This window comes from Oncorhynchus gorbuscha, unplaced genomic scaffold, assembly GCF_021184085.1.
Source record: "Oncorhynchus gorbuscha isolate QuinsamMale2020 ecotype Even-year unplaced genomic scaffold, OgorEven_v1.0 Un_scaffold_700, whole genome shotgun sequence".
NCBI classification, from domain to species: domain Eukaryota; kingdom Metazoa; phylum Chordata; class Actinopteri; order Salmoniformes; family Salmonidae; genus Oncorhynchus; species Oncorhynchus gorbuscha.
This window is the reverse complement of record NW_025745772.1, coordinates 229,063-256,636: the sequence shown is the minus strand read 5'-3', so window position 1 is coordinate 256,636 and position 27,574 is coordinate 229,063. Positions and strand designations below refer to the sequence as shown.

The 27,574-nt window shown below is 43.9% G+C and overlaps 2 protein-coding genes across 2 annotated transcripts in view; both read right to left on the bottom strand.

Annotated features, from left to right (window-relative positions):
* Nucleotides 1–3,217, bottom strand: part of LOC124019862 (semaphorin-3aa-like) — a 14,198-nt gene extending 10,981 nt beyond the window's left edge. Inside the window, exon 1 of the mRNA XM_046335303.1 lies at nt 3,179–3,217. Within this exon, the coding sequence (XP_046191259.1) occupies nt 3,179–3,217 (39 nt within the window). The remainder of the gene's footprint in view (nt 1–3,178) is intronic.
* A 2,756-nt stretch (nt 3,218–5,973) lies between these two features.
* LOC124019863 (semaphorin-3aa-like) overlaps nt 5,974–27,574 on the bottom strand; it is a 76,143-nt gene continuing 54,542 nt past the window's right edge. The window contains exons 10-16 of the mRNA XM_046335304.1: nt 26,783–26,927; nt 13,461–13,680; nt 12,530–12,621; nt 12,098–12,297; nt 7,151–7,218; nt 6,778–6,923; nt 5,974–6,518 (exon numbers count right to left, since the gene is read on the bottom strand). Of these exons, the coding sequence (XP_046191260.1) occupies nt 6,069–6,518; nt 6,778–6,923; nt 7,151–7,218; nt 12,098–12,297; nt 12,530–12,621; nt 13,461–13,680; nt 26,783–26,927 (1,321 nt within the window). The 3' untranslated portion in view covers nt 5,974–6,068. The remainder of the gene's footprint in view (nt 6,519–6,777; nt 6,924–7,150; nt 7,219–12,097; nt 12,298–12,529; nt 12,622–13,460; nt 13,681–26,782; nt 26,928–27,574) is intronic.

Genomic DNA, 27,574 nt, shown 5'->3' with positions numbered 1-27,574 from the left:
AATTGGGGAGGATGAGCTCGTGGTAATGGCCGGAGCGGAATGAGTGGAATGATATCAAACACATGGTTTCTATGTGGTTGATGCCATTGCATGAGCGTCGTTCCAGACATTATTATGAGCTGTCCTCCCCTCAGCAGCCTCCACTGTCACACACACATACACATTCTCGGAGCAGTACCCATGGTAACGAACCCTGTGAATTCACAACACGTTTGTGACTCTTGGGGCCTGGGAACATAGATTGTGCTACTCTCATCAGTTAAGCTGGGGTTTCCACATGCACACTCTCTCTGTGTGACTGGATGGCTGCAGCGTCTCTCTGTGTGTGTGTGTGTGTGTGTGTGTGTGTGTGTGTGTGTGTGTGTGTGTGTGTGTGTGTGTGTGTGTGTGTGTGTGTGTGTGTGTGTGTGTGTGTGTGTGTGTGTGTGTGTGTGTGTGTGTGTGTGTGTGTGTGTGTGTGTGTGTGTGTGTGTGTGTGTGTGTGTGTGTGTGTGTGTGTGTGTGTGTGTGTGTGTGTGTGTGTGTGTGTGTGTGTGTGTGTGTGTGTGTGTGTGTGTTGTGCGTGCGTGCGTGTGTGTGTGTGTGTGTGTGTGTGTCAGTCAGAGGGTTCAGGGAGTTTGTGCCCACGCAGAGAGTGGTAGAGAACCTTTTAAGGTACCTGCAGGGATTCCGTGGTAGAGCACCATTTTAGGTAACACGCTGTGCCACTGTAGGCTCAATTAGAGTGGAGATGACAACCTCACGAAGGCCTTTAGTGACACTGTGTTAACTGTTAACCATCTGTCTCTACACACCAGTGGAATCTTCAAAGCTACAGACATAGAGTGACACACAGTGCAAGACGTTGTGGCTGATGAACATAAACAGCTGATGGTCATTGCATTCCAGTCACATAATTGATATACAGGGAACTTAGACTACTAACTAAAGTGTCCCAACAGGGGTGTCAAACTCATACCATTGAGTTTAGTGCCTGTTTTTATTTTGTTAAGACCTAGACAACTAGGTGGGAGGAGTTCCTTACTGATTAGTGACCTTAATTCATCAGTCAAGTCCAAGGGAGGAGTTCCTTACTGATTAGTGACCATATTCATCAGTCAAGTCCAAGGGAGGAGTTCCTTACTGATTAGTGACCTTAATTCATCAGTCAAGTCCAAGGGAGGAGTTCCTTACTGATTAGTGACCATATTCATCAGTCAAGTCCAAGGGAGGAGTTCCTTACTGATTAGTGACCATATTCATCAGTCAAGTCCAAGGGAGGAGTTCCTTACTGATTAGTGACCATATTCATCAGTCAAGTCCAAGGGAGGAGTTCCTTACTGATTAGTGACCATATTCATCAGTCAAGTCCAAGGGAGGAGTTCCTTACTGATTAGTGACCTTAATTCATCAGTCAAGTCCAAGGGAGGAGTTCCTTACTGATTAGTGACCTTAATTCATCAGTCAAGTCCAAGGGAGGAGTTCCTTACTGATTAGTGACCTTAATTCATCAGTCAAGTCCAAGGGAGGAGTTCCTTACTGATTAGTGACCATATTCATCAGTCAAGTCCAAGGGAGGAGTTCCTTAGCCCTCCGTGATTAGTGACCATATGACAGCTAAAATGTAATCCCCAGTCAAGTCCATTGGGAGGAGTTCCTTGTACTGATCCAAAACATGACCAGTTTAATTCATCAGTCAAGTCCAAGGGAGGAGTTCAGCATAACATACTGATTTTTGACCATATTCATCAGTCAAGTTCAAGGGAGGAGTTCAGAGAGCTTGTGCCACTCAGTATTTACCCTCCGTGGACTGAGTTGGACACGTGAACTAGAATGACAGCTAAAATGTAATAGGCCCCTGTAAAAAGCTCATTAGAAATGGTCCATTGGAACAGAGAATAGTGTCCTCTGGTGTAGGGCTAATCTCTGGTGAAAACATGAACCTCCAGTTTAATTATTCATGGCAAGGGGGTAGGGTTTTCATCGACAAGGAAGGCTGCCTCTTACTTATACAGCATAACATATCAATGACCTTTTTTGACACATCATTTCTGCCTTTAGTCAATGAAATCAGATGTCTCTGGTGAAGAGCCGTGGTCAATGTCCCACTGAAGGATGTGGACAGATGAGCTCTGGTGAAGGATTCTACTTCAGTATTTACTATACTCTGGTGAAGCCCACTAGGGTTGTGTTTGGTGAAGGATGCAGATGTCCTCTGGTGAAGGAGTAGGGTTCTGATGTCTCTTGCCACTAATTGATGTCTCTTGAATCAATCAGATGTCCTCTTTAGCCAATAATATCAGTTCAGATGTCCTCTGGTGAAGGCTGTTCAGATGTCCTCTGGTGAACACAGCCATTGTGATTCAGCATGTCCTCTGGTGAAGGAGTAGGGTCACATCTTCCTCCACGGTCTGGGTTCAGATGTCCTCTGGTGAAGGAGTAGGGTTCAGATGTCCTCTGGTGAAGGAGTAGGGTTCAGATGTCCTCTGGTGAAGGAGTAGGGTTCAGATGTCCTCTGGTGAAGGAGTAGGGTTCAGATGTCCTCTGGTGAAGGAGTAGGGTTCAGATGTCCTCTGGTGAAGGAGTAGGGTTCAGATGTCCTCTGGTGAAGGAGTGAAGGGTTCAGATGTCCTCTGGTGAAGGAGTAGGGTTCAGATGTCCTCTGGTGAAGGAGTAGGGTTCAGATGTCCTCTGGTGAAGGAGTAGGGTTCAGATGTCCTCTGGTGAAGGAGTAGGGTTCAGATGTCCTCTGGTGAAGGAGTAGGGTTCAGATGTCCTCTGGTGAAGGAGTAGGGTTCAGATGTCCTCTGGTGAAGGAGTAGGGTTCAGATGTCCTCTGGTGAAGGAGTAGGCTTCACTGTCTGTTGGAAAGTCTTTTTAAAACGTTTCTGAAGAAGATATAATACTGTGTAATTCACCATAATGTAAAAATACGTTTTTCATCAGCTCAACCTTTTATCTGTGTGTTTGAGTGTGCAAACTGACTGCTCCCAGTCCCACCTGTGACTAAATGGGATAAAATGGCACCATTTGAATTGACTGTACAACACAAACAAAATACATTTTGTCAACTCAGATTCACATGCATCAGACTGTACCATATATAACTGGACAGAAGTTACACAACAACAACAAGGCTAGGTTTTACAGGAAATGTTTAATTAGACAACTGAACGCATGCCAGGAAGAACCATGTTACAGCAGAGGTATCTGTTCTCTCCTCGTCCACCCTACACATCGTGAGAGACCGGAAACATACCACAAACCACCAGGAAACCTTGCTATCTGCTGTCCATTATTGCAGTGACACATCAGTCTTGTTGTATACTGAGGGGGAAACACATTGTCGTATGAAAAGTTGAAGGTCTTAATACAAGTTTTGGGGTTGGAGTAACATCACTGGGGTGTATTCATTAGCAGACACCATAGCAAAACGTTTAGCTACAGAAAACGATTTGCGACAAAAATGTGCGTTTGTTATTGGACAAGTTCAGGTTAGTCCATCCCCGTGTAGGCCTGTTTGCTTCTGTTTGGTTCCTAGTGAATACACCCCTGGTACATGTTGGCATCTTTGTTTTGGCAAAAGGAAGAATATTCACATCTCTCTTGCACATGTTGCCCACAGGACCTTTACCTCTCACAGGAAACATCTAGAGACAATAGAAAAGATGCACTTAAGTAGCATTCACATGCAGCTTTAACTCAGCGTCCTCAGACTAGGTTTAGATTTGAACTTTTTCCTTACTAATTCTTACATAGGAATTCACAGCTAATGTTTATCAGGTTTTGGGTAGTATTATCTTACATAAAATGAGTATTTGGGATGAACGAATAGGTGGATGGGATTCCAAACTCCAACGAAAACACCTCCTGGGTAGAAAAATGAGCCATTTAGGAAACAACCAGAAGAGACAGAAATGTAGAAGAGGGTTTGAGAAACTTGTGCTTATCATCCTGAAGGCTCTCAGTCTGGATACTGTAAAACACACAACAACCCCCGTTCACTTCCGAAACACGCCCCCCGGAAAAAAGGGAGTCCTTGACAGAGGAAGTCCGTCCTCATTGGTCCGTTTGTGTTTCTCAACGTGCCACAGTTTTTTTTCTTGATTATTGATGAGCCAAAATACCAGAATATCAAAAATAAATGCAACCCTTTCACAAAACAATGAGAAATAAATAATCAGTGGTGTTCTGGTTGTATATATTTACATACATAAAGAGTCGTTTTGTTGTTGTATGTATATGTACAGAATCAATAGGCAGTCTGTTTTCCAGACTGAGCACGAACATATGACTGGAATTATAAATTCACACGCAACTCCAGGAGAAAGCAAAGAAAGAAAAATAACTTAAAGGGGCAGGTCACAAAATGATACTACATAATTATTTACCCCTACAGGGATGCAGTGGTTTGTAGGGAGAGAGAGAAGTAAATATCAAATAAAAACAGAAAATAGATTTTTTTTCATAGGACTCCTTTAACATAAAAAAAACCTTACATAGCGACTAACTGGCGAGAAATAGCTTATTCAAATCATGAACATTGATTGACTACGACATGCACAATGCTTTTCAAGCCTTGGGAGGAAGAGAAGCTTGATTTTGCTGCACAGATCACAGGCTAATGGGGATTTTGTGGTTTTATATTGAATAATTCTGTTATTGAACTATAAAGAATATGCAGGGCACCGTTGTGGATTGTTAATCAGCTAACTGTGCCCCGTTTCATCTGTTTGACCTATAAGACAGTCAACCTCTATGTACAAGCCCAATGTGCTCATTCATGAGAGTCATTGTGAATCGAATCAGTTGAATAAAGTTGAGCCGACAAATTGTATTGTGGGAAATGCAGTTCACTCTCTGAAAATGACTGTGCTTCTTTTGATGTATTTCGGTTCTTGTTTGCAATCGACTGGACAAATGATTCTTTATCCTTATAGTTCTTTCATTCTCTAAATAGTGGACCTCCTCTTCCTTCTGCGCATGTCAACAAGGCCAGTAGCTGCAGTAACGGACATCCCTACTGAACTTAAAAGTCTTAACCCCTTCTGAAATGTCTTCTGAAATGTCCTGTAGGGGCCATTGTCCAAACTTGTCCAGAGGTCTGAATATGTATCATCCTCACTGAAAATGAATGTTTTTTTTAACCCCATCCCAGTCCTATAAGGAAGTAGCGTCTGTACAGAAGGGTTATGTGTCCGCCAGATAACTCGTTCCCACTTGTAACACGGACCTGGACTACACAGTTCCTCAAATTGTATCCCCTGGGCCACTATATCCACATGGTTAGCATGTACAGTACGCATTCCAGTTTACAGCCTCAGTCTTCAATGTCCTGTTAGTCGCCAGTCTTCTCCAAGTCTTCACAGGGTATTTGCAGTGTGTGTGTGTGTGTGTGTGTGTGTGTGTGTGTGTGTGTGTGTGTGTGTGTGTGTGTGTGTGTGTGTGTGTGTGTGTGTGTGTGTGTGTGTGTGTGTGTGTGTGTGTGTGTGTGTGTGTGTGTGTGTGTGTGTGTGTGTGTGTGTGTGCTTTATATGTATGTTTTAGAGCATTCCATTTGGACGGTATATTTCTGTCTACATATTATGTGTGAATGAGCATATGACCATGAGTATTGCATTATGTGGGATCCTACATTATATCTTTATGGGATAGCAAGTCTATATTTTAATGTACAATATGTGTGTAAGTGTGTGTGTTGCTGTGTGTGTGTCTCAGACACTCCGCGGGGGTCTCTGTTGCTCATGGGTTCTCCTGTTTCGCCCCTTCTTATTTTCCTGCATCCGCCTCCACTTGGCCGTGTGCTGGGGTCCACCTCTGGCCCCACCACCAGGCACCTGGGTTCCCCCCAGGGCGCCTTGGCCCTTCTGGGGGCTCTGGGTGTTGGGTGTGGCCTGAGAGTTCTGGGCATTCTGGTTGTTGTTTTTAGGGGCCTGTGCCTGGGTTAGCGTACCCGCATGGTGTTGCACCTTCTGGGGTTCGTGCTCCGGGGCTCCCTTCTTTGTTCTGCTGCTGCTGCACCGTAGGATGCCCGCTCTGCTGCTTCTGGGCATTGGGTGCACCTGCGCCAAGAGGACTACTTTTAGGCTTTAGGCCTGAGCTTGGAGCTCCGCCGTCAGGCCTAGCCAGACTTTGGTCATTGGTGGTGATGGTGGGGTTTTCAGACGCCGCTGCTTGCGCTCCTTCCGCCACACACGCTCGCAGAACTCCTCCACGCTGTTCAGGTCAGGGTGGTCGAGGAGGGAGAGGAAATCCCTGTACCACAGCTTGTGTTTTGTCGAGTGCCCTGCACCAGCAGGCCCACCTGCACCACCAGACCCACTACCTGCGCCACCAGACCCTCCAGCTCCACCCTGAGGCCCACCAGGCAGCAGCTCACCCAGCCTCTGTGTGGGGATGACCTGGAGGGAGAGGCGGAGGAGGGGCTGGATGAAGCCGTGCTCCACAGCGTGGCAGGTGTAGATGCCTGAGTCGGCCTGGGTGAGGATGCGGATGAGCAGGCCCTGCTCCGTGCGGATCATCCTGTCCTCCGACTTGATCTGGAGAGAGAGATGGAGAGGGAAATGAGGGGGATGGGAGGAAAGGGAGGGGGGAATAGAAAGGGTGGGGTGGATTCAATATCCACTCAATATGGTTACATTTGAGTGCATGGCAATTGATTATTAACAAACTGAAGCAATTTCAGGTAATCATTTGTGAAGTTTAGTGTGATTGCAAAGTTATTGAAAATGATTGGGACGTTATTGAGAATGATGGTGAATAGGACACATCTTGCATGCAGAGTGTGTGTGTACCCACCTCATGTTTGCGGTCCTCGTTGGGTCTTTGGAGCTGCCAGTAGATGAGGGCTCTCTGGGACTTGGGACTACACTCCAGGAACATGCTGCTGTTCTCCACTCCGTACACACTCCTGTCCTCCACATGACCCAGCCCGTCCACGTCATCTACACAGACACAAGGATAGGGTTACCAGAGAAACACCACAGTGGGGTTTTTGTGTGTGTGTGTGTGTGTGTGTGTGTGTGTGTGTGTGTGTGTGTGTGTGTGTGTGTGTGTGTGTGTGTGTGTGTGTGTGTGTGTGTGTGTGTGTGTGTGTGTGTGTGTGTGTGTGTGTGTGTGTGTGTGTGTGTGTGAGATTAAAGCGTAAAATAAAAATCTAAGGCGTTTGTACCATGATGCTGCAGGTCGGAGCACTGGGAGAGGGGATCTCCATTCCTGATGTCCTGGCGTCTCGTTCTCCTATGAAACAACCAAAGAAACATACACATGTTAGATTGTGTTCCCAGTGAGTTAATAAACGTCCCTCACACACAACATATCAACCTGTAGGTGTCGGTCAGGCCCCTCACTGCTCTGTTTCCTCAGACTTATTTCTCTTCTCCCCAGTTCCATCGGGAAGGAGCCAGTTATTGAGGGCTCTATGTACTGTGACGTTTCTACCACTAGAGGGCGATCTTAACCAGTGGCACAGCTGACACATTTGTGCAGTACAACTGAAGAACAGAGCAGAACTGTTTATTTCACCATCAGTCCTCTGTTAAGTCTGATGCTATTGAGTGGGTGGATAAATAAAAAGAGAGAAAATCACAGGCACATTTAAAAACATGTCAAGCTTTGGCTTCTATTAAAGGAATGATTCATTGTGATTCATCGTTCAGGGACATGTCATTACTAAACATGAAACACAGATAGCCTGGGCCTTGAAAATCCTGAGTATGTCCTCCACGACTTGAAAGACCCTTTAGTCGATACAGTGTGTGTGTGTGTGTGTGTGTGTGTGTGTGTGTGTGTGTGTGTGTGTGTGTGTGTGTGTGTGTGTGTGTGTGTGTGTGTGTGTGTGTGTGTGTGTGTGTGTGTGTGTGTGTGTGTGTGTGTGTGTGTGTGTGTGTGTGTGTGTGTGTGTGTGTGTGTGTGTGTGTGTGTGCTGTGTGTATGTTTTGTGTGTATTGTGTTGTGTGTGTGTGTTGTGTGTATGTTTTGTGTGTATTGTGTGTGTGTTCCATTGGGACGGTATTTTTCTGTCTACATATTATGTGTGAATGAGCATATGACCATGAGTATTGCATTATGTGTTATGTGGGATCCTACAACATGCTTCCCTGTGCTCCCTATGTGTTCCCTGGTTCATTACCACTAAGATCATAGGCTCTTACGTATCGTAAAAATCTGAAGGGAGAGAGGGGAGCACAGCCAAAGGTGGAGGTCTCTAGGTCTCGTGTCAGGGTTTCTATAACCATACAGGACATATATATATATATATATATATATATATATATATATATATATATATATATATATATATATATACACACACACACACATATAAACAACATGTACACACACCCATTTACACACACACACACATAAATAAATACACTTACACATGCATACATCCCCTCTGATGCACACACCCTGCTCCTACCCAACACCCAGACACACACACTCCACCACTCTTCCTACATTTCCTCCCAAGCATTCCTGCCTTTGGCTGTCTGAACACGTGCAGGGCAGTCCGAGTGCCTGCTGAGCCAAGCCCGGGCGTCTGGTTCTCATTTAGCTGGAGAATCAAATATTTGTACTGGAGTGCCCCAGCCCTGACCAAGGGTGTACCACCACCCCTCTACTGCCCTCCTTCTGAGGCTGCTTTTCAATTCTCTCATAATTCCCTAGTGTAGATGTTGATCTTAGGTCAGTTTTGTGTTTTCGGACCTGATGGTTAGGGTTAGGTTTGAGGGAGGGTACGCTGATCCTAGATCTGTATTTAATAGAGAGTTGTGCTGGACGGAGGTGGAGGGCTGGTAGTGGTCAGGCTAATCCTGCTGGATGGAGGAGAAGGTCATTTATGGGTGTGTTTGTTCATAGCTCTCGGCTGGTGGGGTGAAGAAGTCAGACGGCCCCTGTTGGCCTATTATTTGGTGTGTGTGTGGCTATGTGGGTGTTTTATAACTCTTGGCTATAGGGTGAAGTGGTTCTAACAGTGCTACTGGCCAGGACTGTGTGTGTGCGGGGAAGCATGGTTTTACCACCTCTGAGCTGTGGAATGCACAACAATCACACAAATTGAATGTGTGTACCAGTGTATTTGTGTACGTGTACAAAGGCAAGAAAAGTAGGTGAACCCTTTGGAATTACCCGGATCTCTGCATGAATTGGTCATCAAATTTCATCTGATCTTTATCTAAGTCACAACAATAGACAAACACAATGTGCTTAAACTAATAACACACAAACTGACTATATTGACTATATTGAAAACATAATTTAAACATTCACAGCCTAGGTTGTAAAAAGTATGTGAACCCCCTAGGCTAATGACTTCTCCAAAAGCTCATTGGAGTCAGGAGTCAGCTAACCTGGAGTCCAATCAATGAGACCAGATTGGAGATGTTGGTTAGAGCTGCCCTGCCAAATAAAAAACACACACAACATTTGAGTTTGCTATTCACATGAAGCATCGCCTGATGTGAACCATGCCTCAAACAAAAGAGGACCTAAGATTAAGAATTGTTGACTTGCATAAAGCTGGAAAGGGTATTTCTCTAAAAGCCTTAATGTTCATCAGTCCACAGTAAGACACATTGTCTATAAATGGAGAAAGTTCAGCACTGTTGCTACTCTCCCTTGGAATGGCCCTCCTGCAAAGATGACTGCAAGAGCACAGCGCAGAATACTCAATGAGGTTAAGAAGAATCCTAGAGTGTCAGCTAAAGACTTATAGAAATCTCTGGAACATGTTAACATCTCTTTTGACGAGTGTACAATACCTAAAACACTAAACAAGAATGATGATCATGGGAGGACACCACGGATGAAGCCACTACAGTTGAGTTGTTTGGAATGAACACACAACACTCTGTGTGGAGAAAAAAAGGCACAGCACACCAACATCAAAACCTCATCCCAACTGTAAAGTATGGTGGAGGGAGCATCATGGTTTGGGGCTGCTTTGCTGCCTCAGGGCCTGGACAGCTTGCTATCATCAATGGAAAAATGAATTCCCAAGTTTATCAAGACATTTTGCAGGAGAATGTTAGGCAATCTGTCCTCCAATTGAAGTTCAGCAGAAGTTGGGTGATGCAACAGGACAACGGCCCAAAACACAGAAGTAAATCAACAACAGAATGGCTTCAACAGAAGAAAATACACCTTCTGGACTGGAGTGGCCCAGCCTGAGTCCTGACCTTCTGGAGTGGCCCAGTCTGAGTCCTGACCTTCTGGAGTGGCCCAGTCTGAGTCCTGACCTTCTGGAGTGGCCCAGCCTGAGTCCTGACCTTCTGGAGTGGCCCAGCCTGAGTCCTGACCTTCTGGAGTGGCCCAGCCTGAGTCCTGACCTTCTGGAGTGGCCCAGCCTGAGTCCTGACCTTCTGGAGTGGCCCAGCCTGAGTCCTGACCTTCTGGAGTGGCCCAGCCTGAGTCCTGACCTTCTGGAGTGGCCCAGCCTGAGTCCTGACCTTCTGGAGTGGCCCAGCCTGAGTCCTGACCTTCTGGAGTGGCCCAGCCTGAGTCCTGACCTTCTGGAGTGGCCCAGCCTGAGTCCTGACCTTCTGGAGTGGCCCAGCCTGAGTCCTGACCTTCTGGAGTGACCCAGCCTGAGTCCTGACCTTCTGGAGTGGCCCAGCCTGAGTCCTGACCTTCTGGAGTGGCCCAGCCTGAGTCCTGACCTTCTGGAGTGGCCCAGCCTGAGTCCTGACCTTCTGGAGTGGCCCAGCCTGAGTCCTGACCTTCTGGAGTGGCCCAGCCTGAGTCCTGACCTTCTGGAGTGGCCCAGCCTGAGTCCTGACCTTCTGGAGTGGCCCAGCCTGAGTCCTGACCTTCTGGAGTGGCCCAGCCTGAGTCCTGACCTTCTGGAGTGGCCCAGCCTGAGTCCTGACCTTCTGGAGTGGCCCAGCCTGAGTCCTGACCTTCTGGAGCCTGGCCCAGTCTGAGTCCTGACCTTCTGGAGTGGCCCAGCCTGAGTCCTGACCTTCTGGAGTGGCCCAGCCTGAGTCCTGACCTTCTGGAGTGGCCCAGCCTGAGTCCTGACCTTCTGGAGTGGCCCAGCCTGAGTCCTGACCTTCTGGAGTGGCCCAGCCTGAGTCCTGACCTTCTGGAGTGGCCCAGCCTGAGTCCTGACCTTCTGGAGTGGCCCAGTCTGAGTCCTGACCTTCTGGAGTGGCCCAGCCTGAGTCCTGACCTTCTGGAGTGGCCCAGCCTGAGTCCTGACCTTCTGGAGTGGCCCAGCCTGAGTCCTGACCTTCTGGAGTGGCCCAGCCTGAGTCCTGACCTCTCAACCCCATTGAGATGCGGTGGCATGACCTTGAGAGCGGTTCCCACCAGACATCCCAAAAATATTGCTGAACTGAAACAGTTCTGTAAAGAGGAATGGTCCAAAATGTCTCCTGTTGTGCAGGTCTGATCCGCAACTGAGTTTGGTGGAGGTTGTTGCTGCCAAAGGAGGGCCAGAGTTCACATATTCTTTTCACCTTGCACTGTGAATGTTTACACCATGTGTTCAATAAATACATGAAAACATAAAATTGTTTGTGTGTTATTAGTTAAAACAGACTGTGTTTGTCATTTGTTGTGACCTAGATGAAGATCAGATCAAATGTTATGACCAATGTATGCAGAAATCCAGGTATTTCCAAAGGGTTCACATACTGTTTCTTGCCACTGTATGTGATATGTGGGCATGTGCACACATGTCCCTAAATGCTTGTGTCACCTTGCACTGTGAATGTTTACACCATGTGTTCAATAAATACATGAAAACATAAAAGTGTTTGTGTAGCTCTTGTGTGTGGATTCTGTGTATATATGTGTATGCATAGGAACTTTTCTGTCTGTTTTGTCAATCTGTGTGTGTGTGTGTGTGTGTGTGTGTGTGTGTGTGTGTGTGTGTGTGTGTGTGTGTGTGTGTGTGTGTGTGTGTGTGTGTGTGTGTGTGTGTGTGTGTGTGTGTGTGTGTGTGTGTGTGTGTGTGTGTGTGTGTGTGTGTGTGTGTGTGTGTGTGTGTGTATTCATACTTTATGTTTACAAACCAGCATCCTACTACTTCAGACCCTCATTCTGCTTTTCTGCATTCATACTTGCCTGTGTGTGCATCTACGAGAATGTCTGTGTGTGTGTGTGTTCTTACCGCTTGGCGGTAGGGAAGTAACGGGAGCACTCTGTTCCATCCCAGGCACAGTAGGGGTCACGGGCCAGACAGCACTCAGCGCAAGCCTTCCCGTACACCTCACAGCGGTGCAAAGGCATCTGGGAAACGCCTAGTGCCGAGCCCAGGTACAGCTGTTGCTGTTTGGTGGAAAGCTCCATTGCTGTGATGGGGGTGGGCTCCTGCAGAAAGACACAGTTAGAGAAGATATAACACTCTGATTCATTTAGACACCCCCCTCATAACTCCCTATGGAATTTCCCCACTCCTCCCTTTAATTTCAGAGCTAGACATTGATCATGTACCCTTCACTTCCCAACAAAATGACTGGTGTTCTATCACACTCCCTTTAATATTTTCCATGTAAATGCAATCGATTATAACCATAACCAGTTTCCCAGTGTGTGACCGTACCCTGAACACGGTCATCTCCTCCAGGACCACCTCTTCCAGGTCATGCCAGCTCTCTCTTGGGATGGTAACCACCTTCAGGACCGTGCCCAGATCTACAACAGGAAACACACATCAGTATTCAGTTATCTATCTGACTCTAACCACCTACAGGACCGTGCCCAGGTCTATAACAGGAAACATACATCAGTATTCAGTTATCTATCTGACTCTAACCACCTACAGGACCGTGCCCAGGTCTATAACAGGAAACATACATCAGTATTCAGTTATCTCTCTGACTCTAACCACCTACAGGACCGTGCCCAGGTCTATAACAGGAAACATACATCAGTATTCAGTTATCTATCAGACTCTAACCACCTACAGGACCGTGCCCAGGGCTACAACAGGAAACATACATCAGTATTCAGTTATCTCTCTGACTCTAACCACCTTCAGGACCGTGCCCAGGTCTATAACAGGAAACATACATCAGTATTCAGTTATCTATCTGACTCTAACCACCTTCAGGACCGTGCCCAGGTCTATAACAGGAAACATACATCAGTATTCAGTTATCTATCTGACTCTAACCACCTACAGGACCGTGCCCAGGTCTACAACAGGAAACATACATCAGTATTCAGTTATCTATCTGACTCTAACCACCTACAGGACCGTGCCCAGGTCTACGACAGCACATTTAATTCACTACAATATAACTGTTCAGTCACTCAAGGTCAAAAGAAGGAGGCAACGAATCCTTGCAGGATTTCCTTTTTATTGAAGTTGATGTCAAGGTGAGCTTCGCTCAAGGGGACATTTACTTGGCTTGGCAAATTATAAATTCCCTATTAAAAAACATGGACTTTTTTTACGTAGCTTTCAACCAGTTGGATTGCTATTTTAAAAAAAGGATAATCTAAAAATAAATGAATCATATCTCACTGACCTGTTCCAATGAACATGACGTCGTACTGTCCGTCCTCGGCCTCCACCTTGTCCACCACTAGCTGGGAGAACTGGTAGTCCACATCAGTCCTCACCACGATGGGACGACCCCCGATGGGGTGCACAGGGTTAAACATGGCCGGGTGGCCCCGCGCAAAGGTGATCACATCATCAGGGAGGTCCTTGGTGGAGTCAAAGCCCCCAAACGTTTTACTGGGGCACTATGAAGAACAAGAGGCTATAGGTCAGGTTTAATACATCTATGTGTCTGGAACTGAGGTCATAGATGGGGCACTATGAAGAGCAGGAGGTTCTAGAGTTAACAAGTCACATTTAATACATCTATGTGTCTGGAACTGAGGTCATAGCTGGGGCACTATGAAGAGCAGGAGGTTCTAGAGTTAACAAGTCACATTTAATACATCTATGTGTCTGGAACTGAGGTCATAGCTGGGGCACTATGAAGAACAGGAGGTTCTAGAGTTAACAAGTCACATTTAATACATCTATGTGTCTGGAACTGAGGTCATAGCTGGGGCACTATGAAGAGCAGGAGGTTCTAGAGTTAACAAGTCACATTTAATACATCTATGTGTCTGGAACTGAGGTCATAGCTGGGGCACTATGAAGAGCAGGAGGTTCTAGAGTTAACAAGTCACATTTAATACATCTATGTGTCTGGAACTGAGGTCATAGCTGGGGCACTATGAAGAACAGGAGGTTCTAGAGTTAACAAGTCACATTTAATACATCTATGTGTCTGGAACTGAGGTCATAGCTGGTGCACTATGAAGAACAGGAGGTTCTAGAGTTAACAAGTCACATTTAATACATCTATGTGTCTGGAACTGAGGTCATAGCTGGGGCACTATGAAGAGCAGGAGGTTCTAGAGTTAACAAGTCACATTTAATACATCTATGTGTCTGGAACTGAGGTCATAGCTGGGGCACTATGAAGAGCAGGAGGTTCTAGAGTTAACAAGTCACATTTAATACATCTATGTGTCTGGAACTGAGGTCATAGATGGGGCACTATGAAGAACAGGAGGTTCTAGAGTTAACAAGTCACATGTAATACATCTATGTGTCTGGAACTGAGGTCATAGCTGGGGCACTATGAAGAACAGGAGGTTCTAGAGTTAACAAGTCACATTTAATACATCTATGTGTCTGGAACTGAGGTCATAGATGGGGCACTATGAAGAACAGGAGGTTCTAGAGTTAACAAGTCACATTTAATACATCTATGTGTCTGGAACTGAGGTCATAGCTGGGGTACTATGAAGAACAGGAGGTTCTAGAGTTAACAAGTCACATTTAATACATCTATGTGTCTGGAACTGAGGTCATAGATGGGGCACTATGAAGAACAGGAGGTTCTAGAGTTAACAAGTCACATTTAATACATCTATGTGTCTGGAACTGAGGTCATAGATGGGGCACTTTGAAGAACAGGAGGTTCTAGAGTTAACAAGTCACATTTAATACATCTATGTGTCTGGAACTGAGGTCATAGATGGGGCACTATGAAGAACAGGAGGTTCTAGAGTTAACAAGTCACATTTAATACATCTATGTGTCTGGAACTGAGGTCATAGCTGGGGCACTATGAAGAACAGGAGGTTCTAGAGTTAACAAGTCACATTTAATACATCTATGTGTCTGGAACTGAGGTCATAGCTGGGGCACTATGAAGAGCAGGAGGTTCTAGAGTTAACAAGTCACATTTAATACATCTATGTGTCTGGAACTGAGGTCATAGCTGGGGCACTATGAAGAGCAGGAGGTTCTAGAGTTAACAAGTCACATTTAATACATCTATGTGTCTGGAACTGAGGTCATAGCTGGGGCACTATGAAGAACAGGAGGTTCTAGAGTTAACAAGTCACATTTAATACATCTATGTGTCTGGAACTGAGGTCATAGCTGGTGCACTATGAAGAACAGGAGGTTCTAGAGTTAACAAGTCACATTTAATACATCTATGTGTCTGGAACTGAGGTCATAGCTGGGGCACTATGAAGAGCAGGAGGTTCTAGAGTTAACAAGTCACATTTAATACATCTATGTGTCTGGAACTGAGGTCATAGCTGGGGCACTATGAAGAGCAGGAGGTTCTAGAGTTAACAAGTCACATTTAATACATCTATGTGTCTGGAACTGAGGTCATAGATGGGGCACTATGAAGAACAGGAGGTTCTAGAGTTAACAAGTCACATTTAATACATCTATGTGTCTGGAACTGAGGTCATAGCTGGGGCACTATGAAGAACAGGAGGTTCTAGAGTTAACAAGTCACATTTAATACATCTATGTGTCTGGAACTGAGGTCATAGCTGGGGCACTATGAAGAACAGGAGGTTCTAGAGTTAACAAGTCACATTTAATACATCTATGTGTCTGGAACTGAGGTCATAGATGGGGCACTATGAAGAACAGGAGGTTCTAGAGTTAACAAGTCACATTTAATACATCTATGTGTCTGGAACTGAGGTCATAGATGGGGCACTATGAAGAACAGGAGGTTCTAGAGTTAACAAGTCACATTTAATACATCTATGTGTCTGGAACTGAGGTCATAGATGGGGCACTTTGAAGAACAGGAGGTTCTAGAGTTAACAAGTCACATTTAATACATCTATGTGTCTGGAACTGAGGTCATAGATGGGGCACTATGAAGAACAGGAGGTTCTAGAGTTAACAAGTCACATTTAATACATCTATGTGTCTGGAACTGAGGTCATAGCTGGGGCACTATGAAGAACAGGAGGTTCTAGAGTTAACAAGTCACATTTAATACATCTATGTGTCTGGAACTGAGGTCATAGCTGGGGCACTATGAAGAACAGGAGGTTCTAGAGTTAACAAGTCACATTTAATACATCTATGTGTCTGGAACTGAGGTCATAGCTGGGGTACTATGAAGAACAGGAGGTTCTAGAGTTAACAAGTCACATTTAATACATCTATGTGTCTGGAACTGAGGTCATAGATGGGGCACTATGAAGAACAGGAGGTTCTAGAGTTAACAAGTCACATTTAATACATCTATGTGTCTGGAACTGAGGTCATAGCTGGGGTACTATGAAGAACAGGAGGTTCTAGAGTTAACAAGTCACATTTAATACATCTATGTGTCTGGAACTGAAGTCATAGCTGGGGTACTATGAAGAACAGGAGGTTCTAGAGTTAACAAGTCACATTTAATACATCTATGTGTCTGGAACTGAGGTCATAGATGGGGCACTATGAAGAACAGGAGGTTCTAGAGTTAACAAGTCACATTTAATACATCTATGTGTCTGGAACTGAGGTCATAGCTGGGGTACTATGAAGAACAGGAGGTTCTAGAGTTAACAAGTCACATTTAATACATCTATGTGTCTGGAACTGAAGTCATAGCTGGGGTACTATGAAGAACAGGAGGTTCTAGAGTTAACAAGTCACATTTAATACATCTATGTGTCTGGAACTGAGGTCATAGATGGGGCACTATGAAGAACAGGAGGTTCTAGAGTTAACAAGTCACATTTAATACATCTATGTGTCTGGAACTGAGGTCATAGCTGGGGCACTATGAAGAACAGGAGGTTCTAGAGTTAACAAGTCACATTTAATACATCTATGTGTCTGGAACTGAGGTCATAGATGGGGCACTATGAAGAACAGGAGGTTCTAGAGTTAACAAGTCACATTTAATACATCTATGTGTCTGGAACTGAGGTCATAGCTGGGGCACTATGAAGAACAGGAGGTTCTAGAGTTAACAAGTCACATTTAATACATCTATGTGTCTGGAACTGAGGTCATAGCTGGGGCACTATGAAGAGCAGGAGGTTCTAGAGTTAACAAGTCACATTTAATACATCTATGTGTCTGGAACTGAGGTCATAGCTGGGGCACTATGAAGAACAGGAGGTTCTAGAGTTAACAAGTCACATTTAATACATCTATGTGTCTGGAACTGAGGTCATAGATGGGGCACTATGAAGAACAGGAGGTTCTAGAGTTAACAAGTCACATTTAATACATCTATGTGTCTGGAACTGAGGTCATAGATGGGGCACTATGAAGAACAGGAGGTTCTAGAGTTAACAAGTCACATTTAATACATCTATGTGTCTGGAACTGAGGTCATAGATGGGGCACTGGGGCACTATGAAGAACAGGAGGTTCTAGAGTTAACAAGTCACATTTAATACATCTATGTGTCTGGAACTGAGGTCATAGATGGGGCACTATGAAGAACAGGAGGTTCTAGAGTTAACAAGTCACATTTAATACATCTATGTGTCTGGAACTGAGGTCATAGCTGGGGCACTATGAAGAACAGGAGGTTCTAGAGTTAACAAGTCACATTTAATACATCTATGTGTCTGGAACTGAGGTCATAGCTGGGGCACTATGAAGAACAGGAGGTTCTAGAGTTAACAAGTCACATTTAATACATCTATGTGTCTGGAACTGAGGTCATAGAACTGGGGCACTATGAAGAACAGGAGGTTCTAGAGTTAACAAGTCACATTTAATACATCTATGTGTCTGGAACTGAGGTCATAGATGGGGCACTATGAAGAACAGGAGGTTCTAGAGTTAACAAGTCACATTTAATACATCTATGTGTCTGGAACTGAGGTCATAGCTGGGGTACTATGAAGAACAGGAGGTTCTAGAGTTAACAAGTCACATTTAATACATCTATGTGTCTGGAACTGAAGTCATAGCTGGGGTACTATGAAGAACAGGAGGTTCTAGAGTTAACAAGTCACATTTAATACATCTATGTGTCTGGAACTGAGGTCATAGATGGGGCACTATGAAGAACAGGAGGTTCTAGAGTTAACAAGTCACATTTAATACATCTATGTGTCTGGAACTGAGGTCATAGCTGGGGTACTATGAAGAACAGGAGGTTCTAGAGTTAACAAGTCACATTTAATACATCTATGTGTCTGGAACTGAAGTCATAGCTGGGGTACTATGAAGAACAGGAGGTTCTAGAGTTAACAAGTCACATTTAATACATCTATGTGTCTGGAACTGAGGTCATAGATGGGGCACTATGAAGAACAGGAGGTTCTAGAGTTAACAAGTCACATTTAATACATCTATGTGTCTGGAACTGAGGTCATAGATGGGGCACTATGAAGAACAGGAGGTTCTAGAGTTAACAAGTCACATTTAATACATCTATGTGTCTGGAACTGAGGTCATAGCTGGGGCACTATGAAGAACAGGAGGTTCTAGAGTTAACAAGTCACATTTAATACATCTATGTGTCTGGAACTGAGGTCATAGATGGGGCACTATGAAGAACAGGAGGTTCTAGAGTTAACAAGTCACATTTAATACATCTATGTGTCTGGAACTGAGGTCATAGCTGGGGCACTATGAAGAACAGGAGGTTCTAGAGTTAACAAGTCACATTTAATACATCTATGTGTCTGGAACTGAGGTCATAGCTGGGGCACTATGAAGAACAGGAGGTTCTAGAGTTAACAAGTCACATTTAATACATCTATGTGTCTGGAACTGAGGTCATAGCTGGGGCACTATGAAGAACAGGAGGTTCTAGAGTTAACAAGTCACATTTAATACATCTATGTGTCTGGAACTGAGGTCATAGATGGGGCACTATGAAGAACAGGAGGTTCTAGAGTTAACAAGTCACATTTAATACATCTATGTGTCTGGAACTGAGGTCATAGCTGGGGCACTATGAAGAACAGGAGGTTCTAGAGTTAACAAGTCACATTTAATACATCTATGTGTCTGGAACTGAGGTCATAGCTGGGGCACTATGAAGAACAGGAGGTTCTAGAGTTAACAAGTCACATTTAATACATCTATGTGTCTGGAACTGAGGTCATAGATGGGGCACTATGAAGAACAGGAGGTTCTAGAGTTAACAAGTCACATTTAATACATCTATGTGTCTGGAACTGAGGTCATAGATGGGGCACTATGAAGAACAGGAGGTTCTAGAGTTAACAAGTCACATTTAATACATCTATGTGTCTGGAACTGAGGTCATAGATGGGGCACTATGAAGAACAGGAGGTTCTAGAGTTAACAAGTCACATTTAATACATCTATGTGTCTGGAACTGAGGTCATAGCTGGGGCACTATGAAGAACAGGAGGTTCTAGAGTTAACAAGTCACATTTAATACATCTATGTGTCTGGAACTGAGGTCATAGCTGGGGCACTATGAAGAACAGGAGGTTCTAGAGTTAACAAGTCACATTTAATACATCTATGTGTCTGGAACTGAGGTCATAGCTGGGGCACTATGAAGAACAGGAGGTTCTAGAGTTAACAAGTCACATTTAATACATCTATGTGTCTGGAACTGAGGTCATAGATGGGGCACTATGAAGAACAGGAGGTTCTAGAGTTAACAAGTCACATTTAATACATCTATGTGTCTGGAACTGAGGTCATAGATGGGGCACTATGAAGAACAGGAGGTTCTAGAGTTAACAAGTCACATTTAATACATCTATGTGTCTGGAACTGAGGTCATAGATGGGGCACTATGAAGAACAGGAGGTTCTAGAGTTAACAAGTCACATTTAATACATCTATGTGTCTGGAACTGAGGTCATAGATGGGGCACTATGAAGAACAGGAGGTTCTAGAGTTAACAAGTCACATTTAATACATCTATGTGTCTGGAACTGGAACTGAGGTCATAGCTGGGGCACTATGAAGAACAGGAGGTTCTAGAGTTAACAAGTCACATTTAATACATCTATGTGTCTGGAACTGAGGTCATAGCTGGGGCACTATGAAGAACAGGAGGTTCTAGAGTTAACAAGTCACATTTAATACATCTATGTGTCTGGAACTGAGGTCATAGCTGGGGTACTATGAAGAACAGGAGGTTCTAGAGTTAACAAGTCACATTTAATACATCTATGTGTCTGGAACTGAGGTCATAGATGGGGCACTATGAAGAACAGGAGGTTCTAGAGTTAACAAGTCACATTTAATACATCTATGTGTCTGGAACTGAGGTCATAGCTGGGGTACTATGAAGAACAGGAGGTTCTAGAGTTAACAAGTCACATTTAATACATCATGTGTCTGGAACTATCATAGCTGGGGTACTATGAAGAACAGGAGGTTCTAGAGTTAACAAGTCACATTTAATACATCTATGTGTCTGGAACTGAGGGGGCTGGGGCACTATGAAGAACAGGAGGTTCTAGAGTTAACAAGTCACATTTAATACATCTATGTGTCTGGAACTGAGGTCATAGATGGGGCACTATGAAGAACAGGAGGTTCTAGAGTTAACAAGTCACATTTAATACATCTATGTGTCTGGAACTGAGGTCATAGCTGGGGCACTATGAAGAACAGGAGGTTCTAGAGTTAACAAGTCACATTTAATACATCTATGTGTCTGGAACTGAGGTCATAGCTGGGGTACTATGAAGAACAGGAGGTTCTAGAGTTAACAAGTCACATTTAATACATCTATGTGTCTGGAACTGAGGTCATAGATGGGGCACTATGAAGAACAGGAGGTTCTAGAGTTAACAAGTCACATTTAATACATCTATGTGTCTGGAACTGAGGTCATAGATGGGGCACTATGAAGAACAGGAGGTTCTAGAGTTAACAAGTCACATTTAATACATCTATGTGTCTGGAACTGAGGTCATAGCTGGGGCACTATGAAGAACAGGAGGTTCTAGAGTTAACAAGTCACATTTAATACATCTATGTGTCTGGAACTGAGGTCATAGATGGGGCACTATGAAGAACAGGAGGTTCTAGAGTTAACAAGTCACATTTAATACATCTATGTGTCTGGAACTGAGGTCATAGCTGGGGCACTATGAAGAGCAGGAGGTTCTAGAGTTAACAAGTCACATTTAATACATCTATGTGTCTGGAGGTCTATGTGTCTGGAACTGAGGTCATAGCTGGGGCACTATGAAGAGCAGGAGGTTCTAGAGTTAACAAGTCACATTTAATACATCTATGTGTCTGGAACTGAGGTCATAGCTGGGGCACTATGAAGAACAGGAGGTTCTAGAGTTAACAAGTCACATTTAATACATCTATGTGTCTGGAACTGAGGTCATAGATGGGGCACTATGAAGAACAGGAGGTTCTAGAGTTAACAAGTCACATTTAATACATCTATGTGTCTGGAACTGAGGTCATAGCTGGGGCACTATGAAGAACAGGAGGTTCTAGAGTTAACAAGTCACATTTAATACATCTATGTGTCTGGAACTGAGGTCATAGCTGGGGCACTATGAAGAACAGGAGGTTCTAGAGTTAACAAGTCACATTTAATACATCTATGTGTCTGGAACTGAGGTCATAGATGGGGCACTATGAAGAACAGGAGGTTCTAGAGTTAACAAGTCACATTTAATACATCTATGTGTCTGGAACTGAGGTCATAGATGGGGCACTATGAAGAACAGGAGGTTCTAGAGTTAACAAGTCACATTTAATACATCTATGTGTCTGGAACTGAGGTCATAGATGGGGCACTATGAAGAACAGGAGGTTCTAGAGTTAACAAGTCACATTTAATACATCTATGTGTCTGGAACTGAGGTCATAGATGGGGCACTATGAAGAACAGGAGGTTCTAGAGTTAACAAGTCACATTTAATACATCTATGTGTCTGGAACTGAAGTCATAGATGGGGTACTATGAAGAACAGGAGGTTCTAGAGTTAACAAGTCACATTTAATACATCTATGTGTCTGGAACTGAGGTCATAGATGGGGCACTATGAAGAACAGGAGGTTCTAGAGTTAACAAGTCACATTTAATACATCTATGTGTCTGGAACTGAGGTCATAGATGGGGCACTATGAAGAACAGGAGGTTCTAGAGTTAACAAGTCACATTTAATACATCTATGTGTCTGGAACTGAAGTCATAGCTGGGGTACTATGAAGAACAGGAGGTTCTAGAGTTAACAAGTCACATTTAATACATCTATGTGTCTGGAACTGAGGTCATAGATGGGGCAATATGAAGAACAGGAGGTTCTAGAGTTAACAAGTCACATTTAATACATCTATGTGTCTGGAACTGAGGTCATAGATGGGGCACTATGAAGAACAGGAGGTTCTAGAGTTAACAAGTCACATTTAATACATCTATGTGTCTGGAACTGAGGTCATAGCTGGGGCACTATGAAGAACAGGAGGTTCTAGAGTTAACAAGTCACATTTAATACATCTATGTGTCTGGAACTGAGGTCATAGATGGGGCACTATGAAGAACAGGAGGTTCTAGAGTTAACAAGTCACATTTAATACATCTATGTGTCTGGAACTGAGGTCATAGATGGGGTACTATGAAGAACAGGAGGTTCTAGAGTTAACAAGTCACATTTAATACATCTATGTGTCTGGAACTGAAGTCATAGTACTATGAAGAACAGGAGGGGTTAACAAGTCACATTTAATACATCTACTATGAAGAACAGGAGGTTCTAGAGTTAACAAGTCACATTTAATACATCTATGTGTCTGGAACTGAGGTCATAACAAGATGGGGTCAGATGGGGCACTATGAAGAACAGGAGGTTCTAGAGTTAACAAGTCACATTTAATACATCTATGTGTCTGGAACTGAGGTCATAGATGGGGCACTATGAAGAACAGGAGGTTCTAGAGTTAACAAGTCACATTTAATACATCTATGTGTCTGGAACTGAGGTCATAGCTGGGGCACTATGAAGAACAGGAGGTTCTAGAGTTAACAAGTCACATTTAATACATCTATGTGTCTGGAACTGAGGTCATAGCTGGGGTACTATGAAGAACAGGAGGTTCTAGAGTTAACAAGTCACATTTAATACATCTATGTGTCTGGAACTGAGGTCATAGATGGGGCACTATGAAGAACAGGAGGTTCTAGAGTTAACAAGTCACATTTAATACATCTATGTGTCTGGAACTGAGGTCATAGCTGGGTCACATTTAATACATCTATGTGTCTGGAACTGAGGTCATAGCTGGGGTACTATGAAGAACAGGAGGTTCTAGAGTTAACAAGTCACATTTAATACATCTATGTGTCTGGAACTGAAGTCATAGCTGGGGTACTATGAAGAACAGGAGGTTCTAGAGTTAACAAGTCACATTTAATACATCTATGTGTCTGGAACTGAGGTCATAGATGGGGCACTATGAAGAACAGGAGGTTCTAGAGTTAACAAGTCACATTTAATACATCTATGTGTCTGGAACTGAGGTCATAGAACTGGGGTACTATGAAGAACAGGAGGTTCTAGAGTTAACAAGTCACATTTAATACATCTATGTGTCTGGAACTGAAGTCATAGCTGGGGTACTATGAAGAACAGGAGGTTCTAGAGTTAACAAGTCACATTTAATACATCTATGTGTCTGGAACTGAGGTCATAGATGGGGTCTGGAACTATGAAGAACAGGAGGTTCTAGAGTTAACAAGTCACATTTAATACATCTATGTGTCTGGAACTGAGGTCATAGATGGGGCACTATGAAGAAGAACAGGAGGTTCTAGAGTTAACAAGTCACATTTAATACATCTATGTGTCTGGAACTGAGGTCATAGCTGGGGCACTATGAAGAACAGGAGGTTCTAGAGTTAACAAGTCACATTTAATACATCTATGTGTCTGGAACTGAGGTCATAGATGGGGCACTATGAAGAACAGGAGGTTCTAGAGTTAACAAGTCACATTTAATACATCTATGTGTCTGGAACTGAGGTCATAGCTGGGGCACTATGAAGAGCAGGAGGTTCTAGAGTTAACAAGTCACATTTAATACATCTATGTGTCTGGAACTGAGGTCATAGCTGGGGCACTATGAAGAGCAGGAGGTTCTAGAGTTAACAAGTCACATTTAATACATCTATGTGTCTGGAACTGAGGTCATAGCTGGGGCACTATGAAGAGCAGGAGGTTCTAGAGTTAACAAGTCACATTTAATACATCTATGTGTCTGGAACTGAGGTCATAGCTGGGGCACTATGAAGAGCAGGAGGTTCTAGAGTTAACAAGTCACATTTAATACATCTATGTGTCTGGAACTGAGGTCATAGATGGGGCACTATGAAGAACAGGAGGTTCTAGAGTTAACAAGTCACATTTAATACATCTATGTGTCTGGAACTGAGGTCATAGCTGGGGCACTATGAAGAACAGGAGGTTCTAGAGTTAACAAGTCACATTTAATACATCTATGTGTCTGGAACTGAGGTCATAGCTGGGGCACTATGAAGAACAGGAGGTTCTAGAGTTAACAAGTCACATTTAATACATCTATGTGTCTGGAACTGAGGTCATAGATGGGGCACTATGAAGAACAGGAGGTTCTAGAGTCAACAAGTCACATTTAATACATCTATGTGTCTGGAACTGAGGTCATAGATGGGGCACTATGAAGAACAGGAGGTTCTAGAGTTAACAAGTCACATTTAATACATCTATGTGTCTGGAACTGAGGTCATAGATGGGGCACTATGAAGAACAGGAGGTTCTAGAGTTAACAAGTCACATTTAATACATCTATGTGTCTGGAACTGAGGTCATAGATGGGGCACTATGAAGAACAGGAGGTTCTAGAGTTAACAAGTCACATTTAATACATCTATGTGTCTGGAACTGAAGTCATAGCTGGGGTACTATGAAGAACAGGAGGTTCTAGAGTTAACAAGTCACATTTAATACATCTATGTGTCTGGAACTGAGGTCATAGATGGGGCACTATGAAGAACAGGAGGTTCTAGAGTTAACAAGTCACATTTAATACATCTATGTGTCTGGAACTGAGGTCATAGATGGGGCACTATGAAGAACAGGAGGTTCTAGAGTTAACAAGTCACATTTAATACATCTATGTGTCTGGAACTGAAGTCATAGCTGGGGTACTATGAAGAACAGGAGGTTCTAGAGTTAACAAGTCACATTTAATACATCTATGTGTCTGGAACTGAGGTCATAGATGGGGCAATATGAAGAACAGGAGGTTCTAGAGTTAACAAGTCACATTTAATACATCTATGTGTCTGGAACTGAGGTCATAGATGGGGCACTATGAAGAACAGGAGGTTCTAGAGTTAACAAGTCACATTTAATACATCTATGTGTCTGGAACTGAGGTCATAGATGGGGTACTATGAAGAACAGGAGGTTCTAGAGTTAACAAGTCACATTTAATACATCTATGTGTCTGGAACTGAAGTCATAGCTGGGGTACTATGAAGAACAGGAGGTTCTAGAGTTAACAAGTCACATTTAATACATCTATGTGTCTGGAACTGAGGTCATAGATGGGGCACTATGAAGAACAGGAGGTTCTAGAGTTAACAAGTCACATTTAATACATCTATGTGTCTGGAACTGAGGTCATAGATGGGGCACTATGAAGAACAGGAGGTTCTAGAGTTAACAAGTCACATTTAATACATCTATGTGTCTGGAACTGAGGTCATAGCTGGGGCACTATGAAGAACAGGAGGTTCTAGAGTTAACAAGTCACATTTAATACATCTATGTGTCTGGAACTGAGGTCATAGATGGGGCACTATGAAGAACAGGAGGTTCTAGAGTTAACAAGTCACATTTAATACATCTATGTGTCTGGAACTGAGGTCATAGATGGGGTACTATGAAGAACAGGAGGTTCTAGAGTTAACAAGTCACATTTAATACATCTATGTGTCTGGAACTGAAGTCATAGCTGGGGTACTATGAAGAACAGGAGGTTCTAGAGTTAACAAGTCACATTTAATACATCTATGTGTCTGGAACTGAGGTCATAGATGGGGCACTATGAAGAACAGGAGGTTCTAGAGTTAACAAGTCACATTTAATACATCTATGTGTCTGGAACTGAGGTCATAGATGGGGCACTATGAAGAACAGGAGGTTCTAGAGTTAACAAGTCACATTTAATACATCTATGTGTCTGGAACTGAGGTCATAGCTGGGGCACTATGAAGAACAGGAGGTTCTAGAGTTAACATCTATGTGTCTGGAACTGAGGTCATATGTATTTCATGTTGAGCCGTGTTATAATAAGTAGGGAATATGGTTATTGAGGTTATTGCGATGAATACTAATGTTATGTTTTCCTTTCATTATTCTCCTATTACCTTGCTATAACTATTGATATTCATGACTTCTATAAAAGTTGACACGTGTGCCATCAGTCACTTGCTACTTCCATACGTAAATATAGGTATCAGTTGTGAATGACTTGTATTTGTCTATTAGCTTCTAAGTAGCAGCTATGAGGTGCTATAACTTGTCATAACCCCCATATGACCCCCCTGTGACTCACCGTGCCAGGGCGGGGGTAGGGCACCCTCCCCTGGAAGGGTACCCACTGGTAGGTGGGCCCATCTCGGTGGGCATAGGGACCCAGGAAGACCCTCCGGATGTCTGCCATGTTGTACATACACACTGCTGAGCCTTTGAATATGTTACTGTAGAGGGGGAGTATGGAGGGAGGGAGAGAGGATGAGAAGAGAGGTAGAGGGAAAGAGGGAGAGAGGGAGAGGGAGAGAGGATGAGAAGAGAGGTAGAGGGAAAGAGGGAGAGAGGGAGAGGGAGAGAGGATGAGAAGAGAGGTAGAGGGAAAGAGGGAGAGAGGGAGAGGGAGAGAGGATGAGAAGAGAGGTAGAGGGAAAGAGGGAGAGAGGGAAAGAGGGAGAGAGGGAGAGGGAGAGAGGATGAGAAGAGAGGTAGAGGGAAAGAGGGAGAGGGAAAGAGGGAGAGAGGGAGAGGGAGAGAGGATGAGAAGAGAGGTAGAGGGAAAGAGGGAGAGAGGGAGAGGGAGAGAGGATGAGAAGAGAGGTAGAGGGAAAGAGGGAGAGAGGGAAAGAGGGAGAGAGGGAGAGGGAGAGAGGATGAGAAGAGAGGTAGAGGGAAAGAGGGAGAGAGGATGAGAAGAGAGGTAGAGGGAAAGAGGGAGAGAGGGAGAGGGAGAGAGGATGAGAAGAGAGGTAGAGGGAAAGAGGGAGAGAGGGAGAGGGAGAGAGAGAGAGAGAGGAGGGGGGAGACTGTGAGACCCATAACCATCACAACATAAGACAATAACAATATCCAGGTCTGATATTATAGCTGTAGAAGA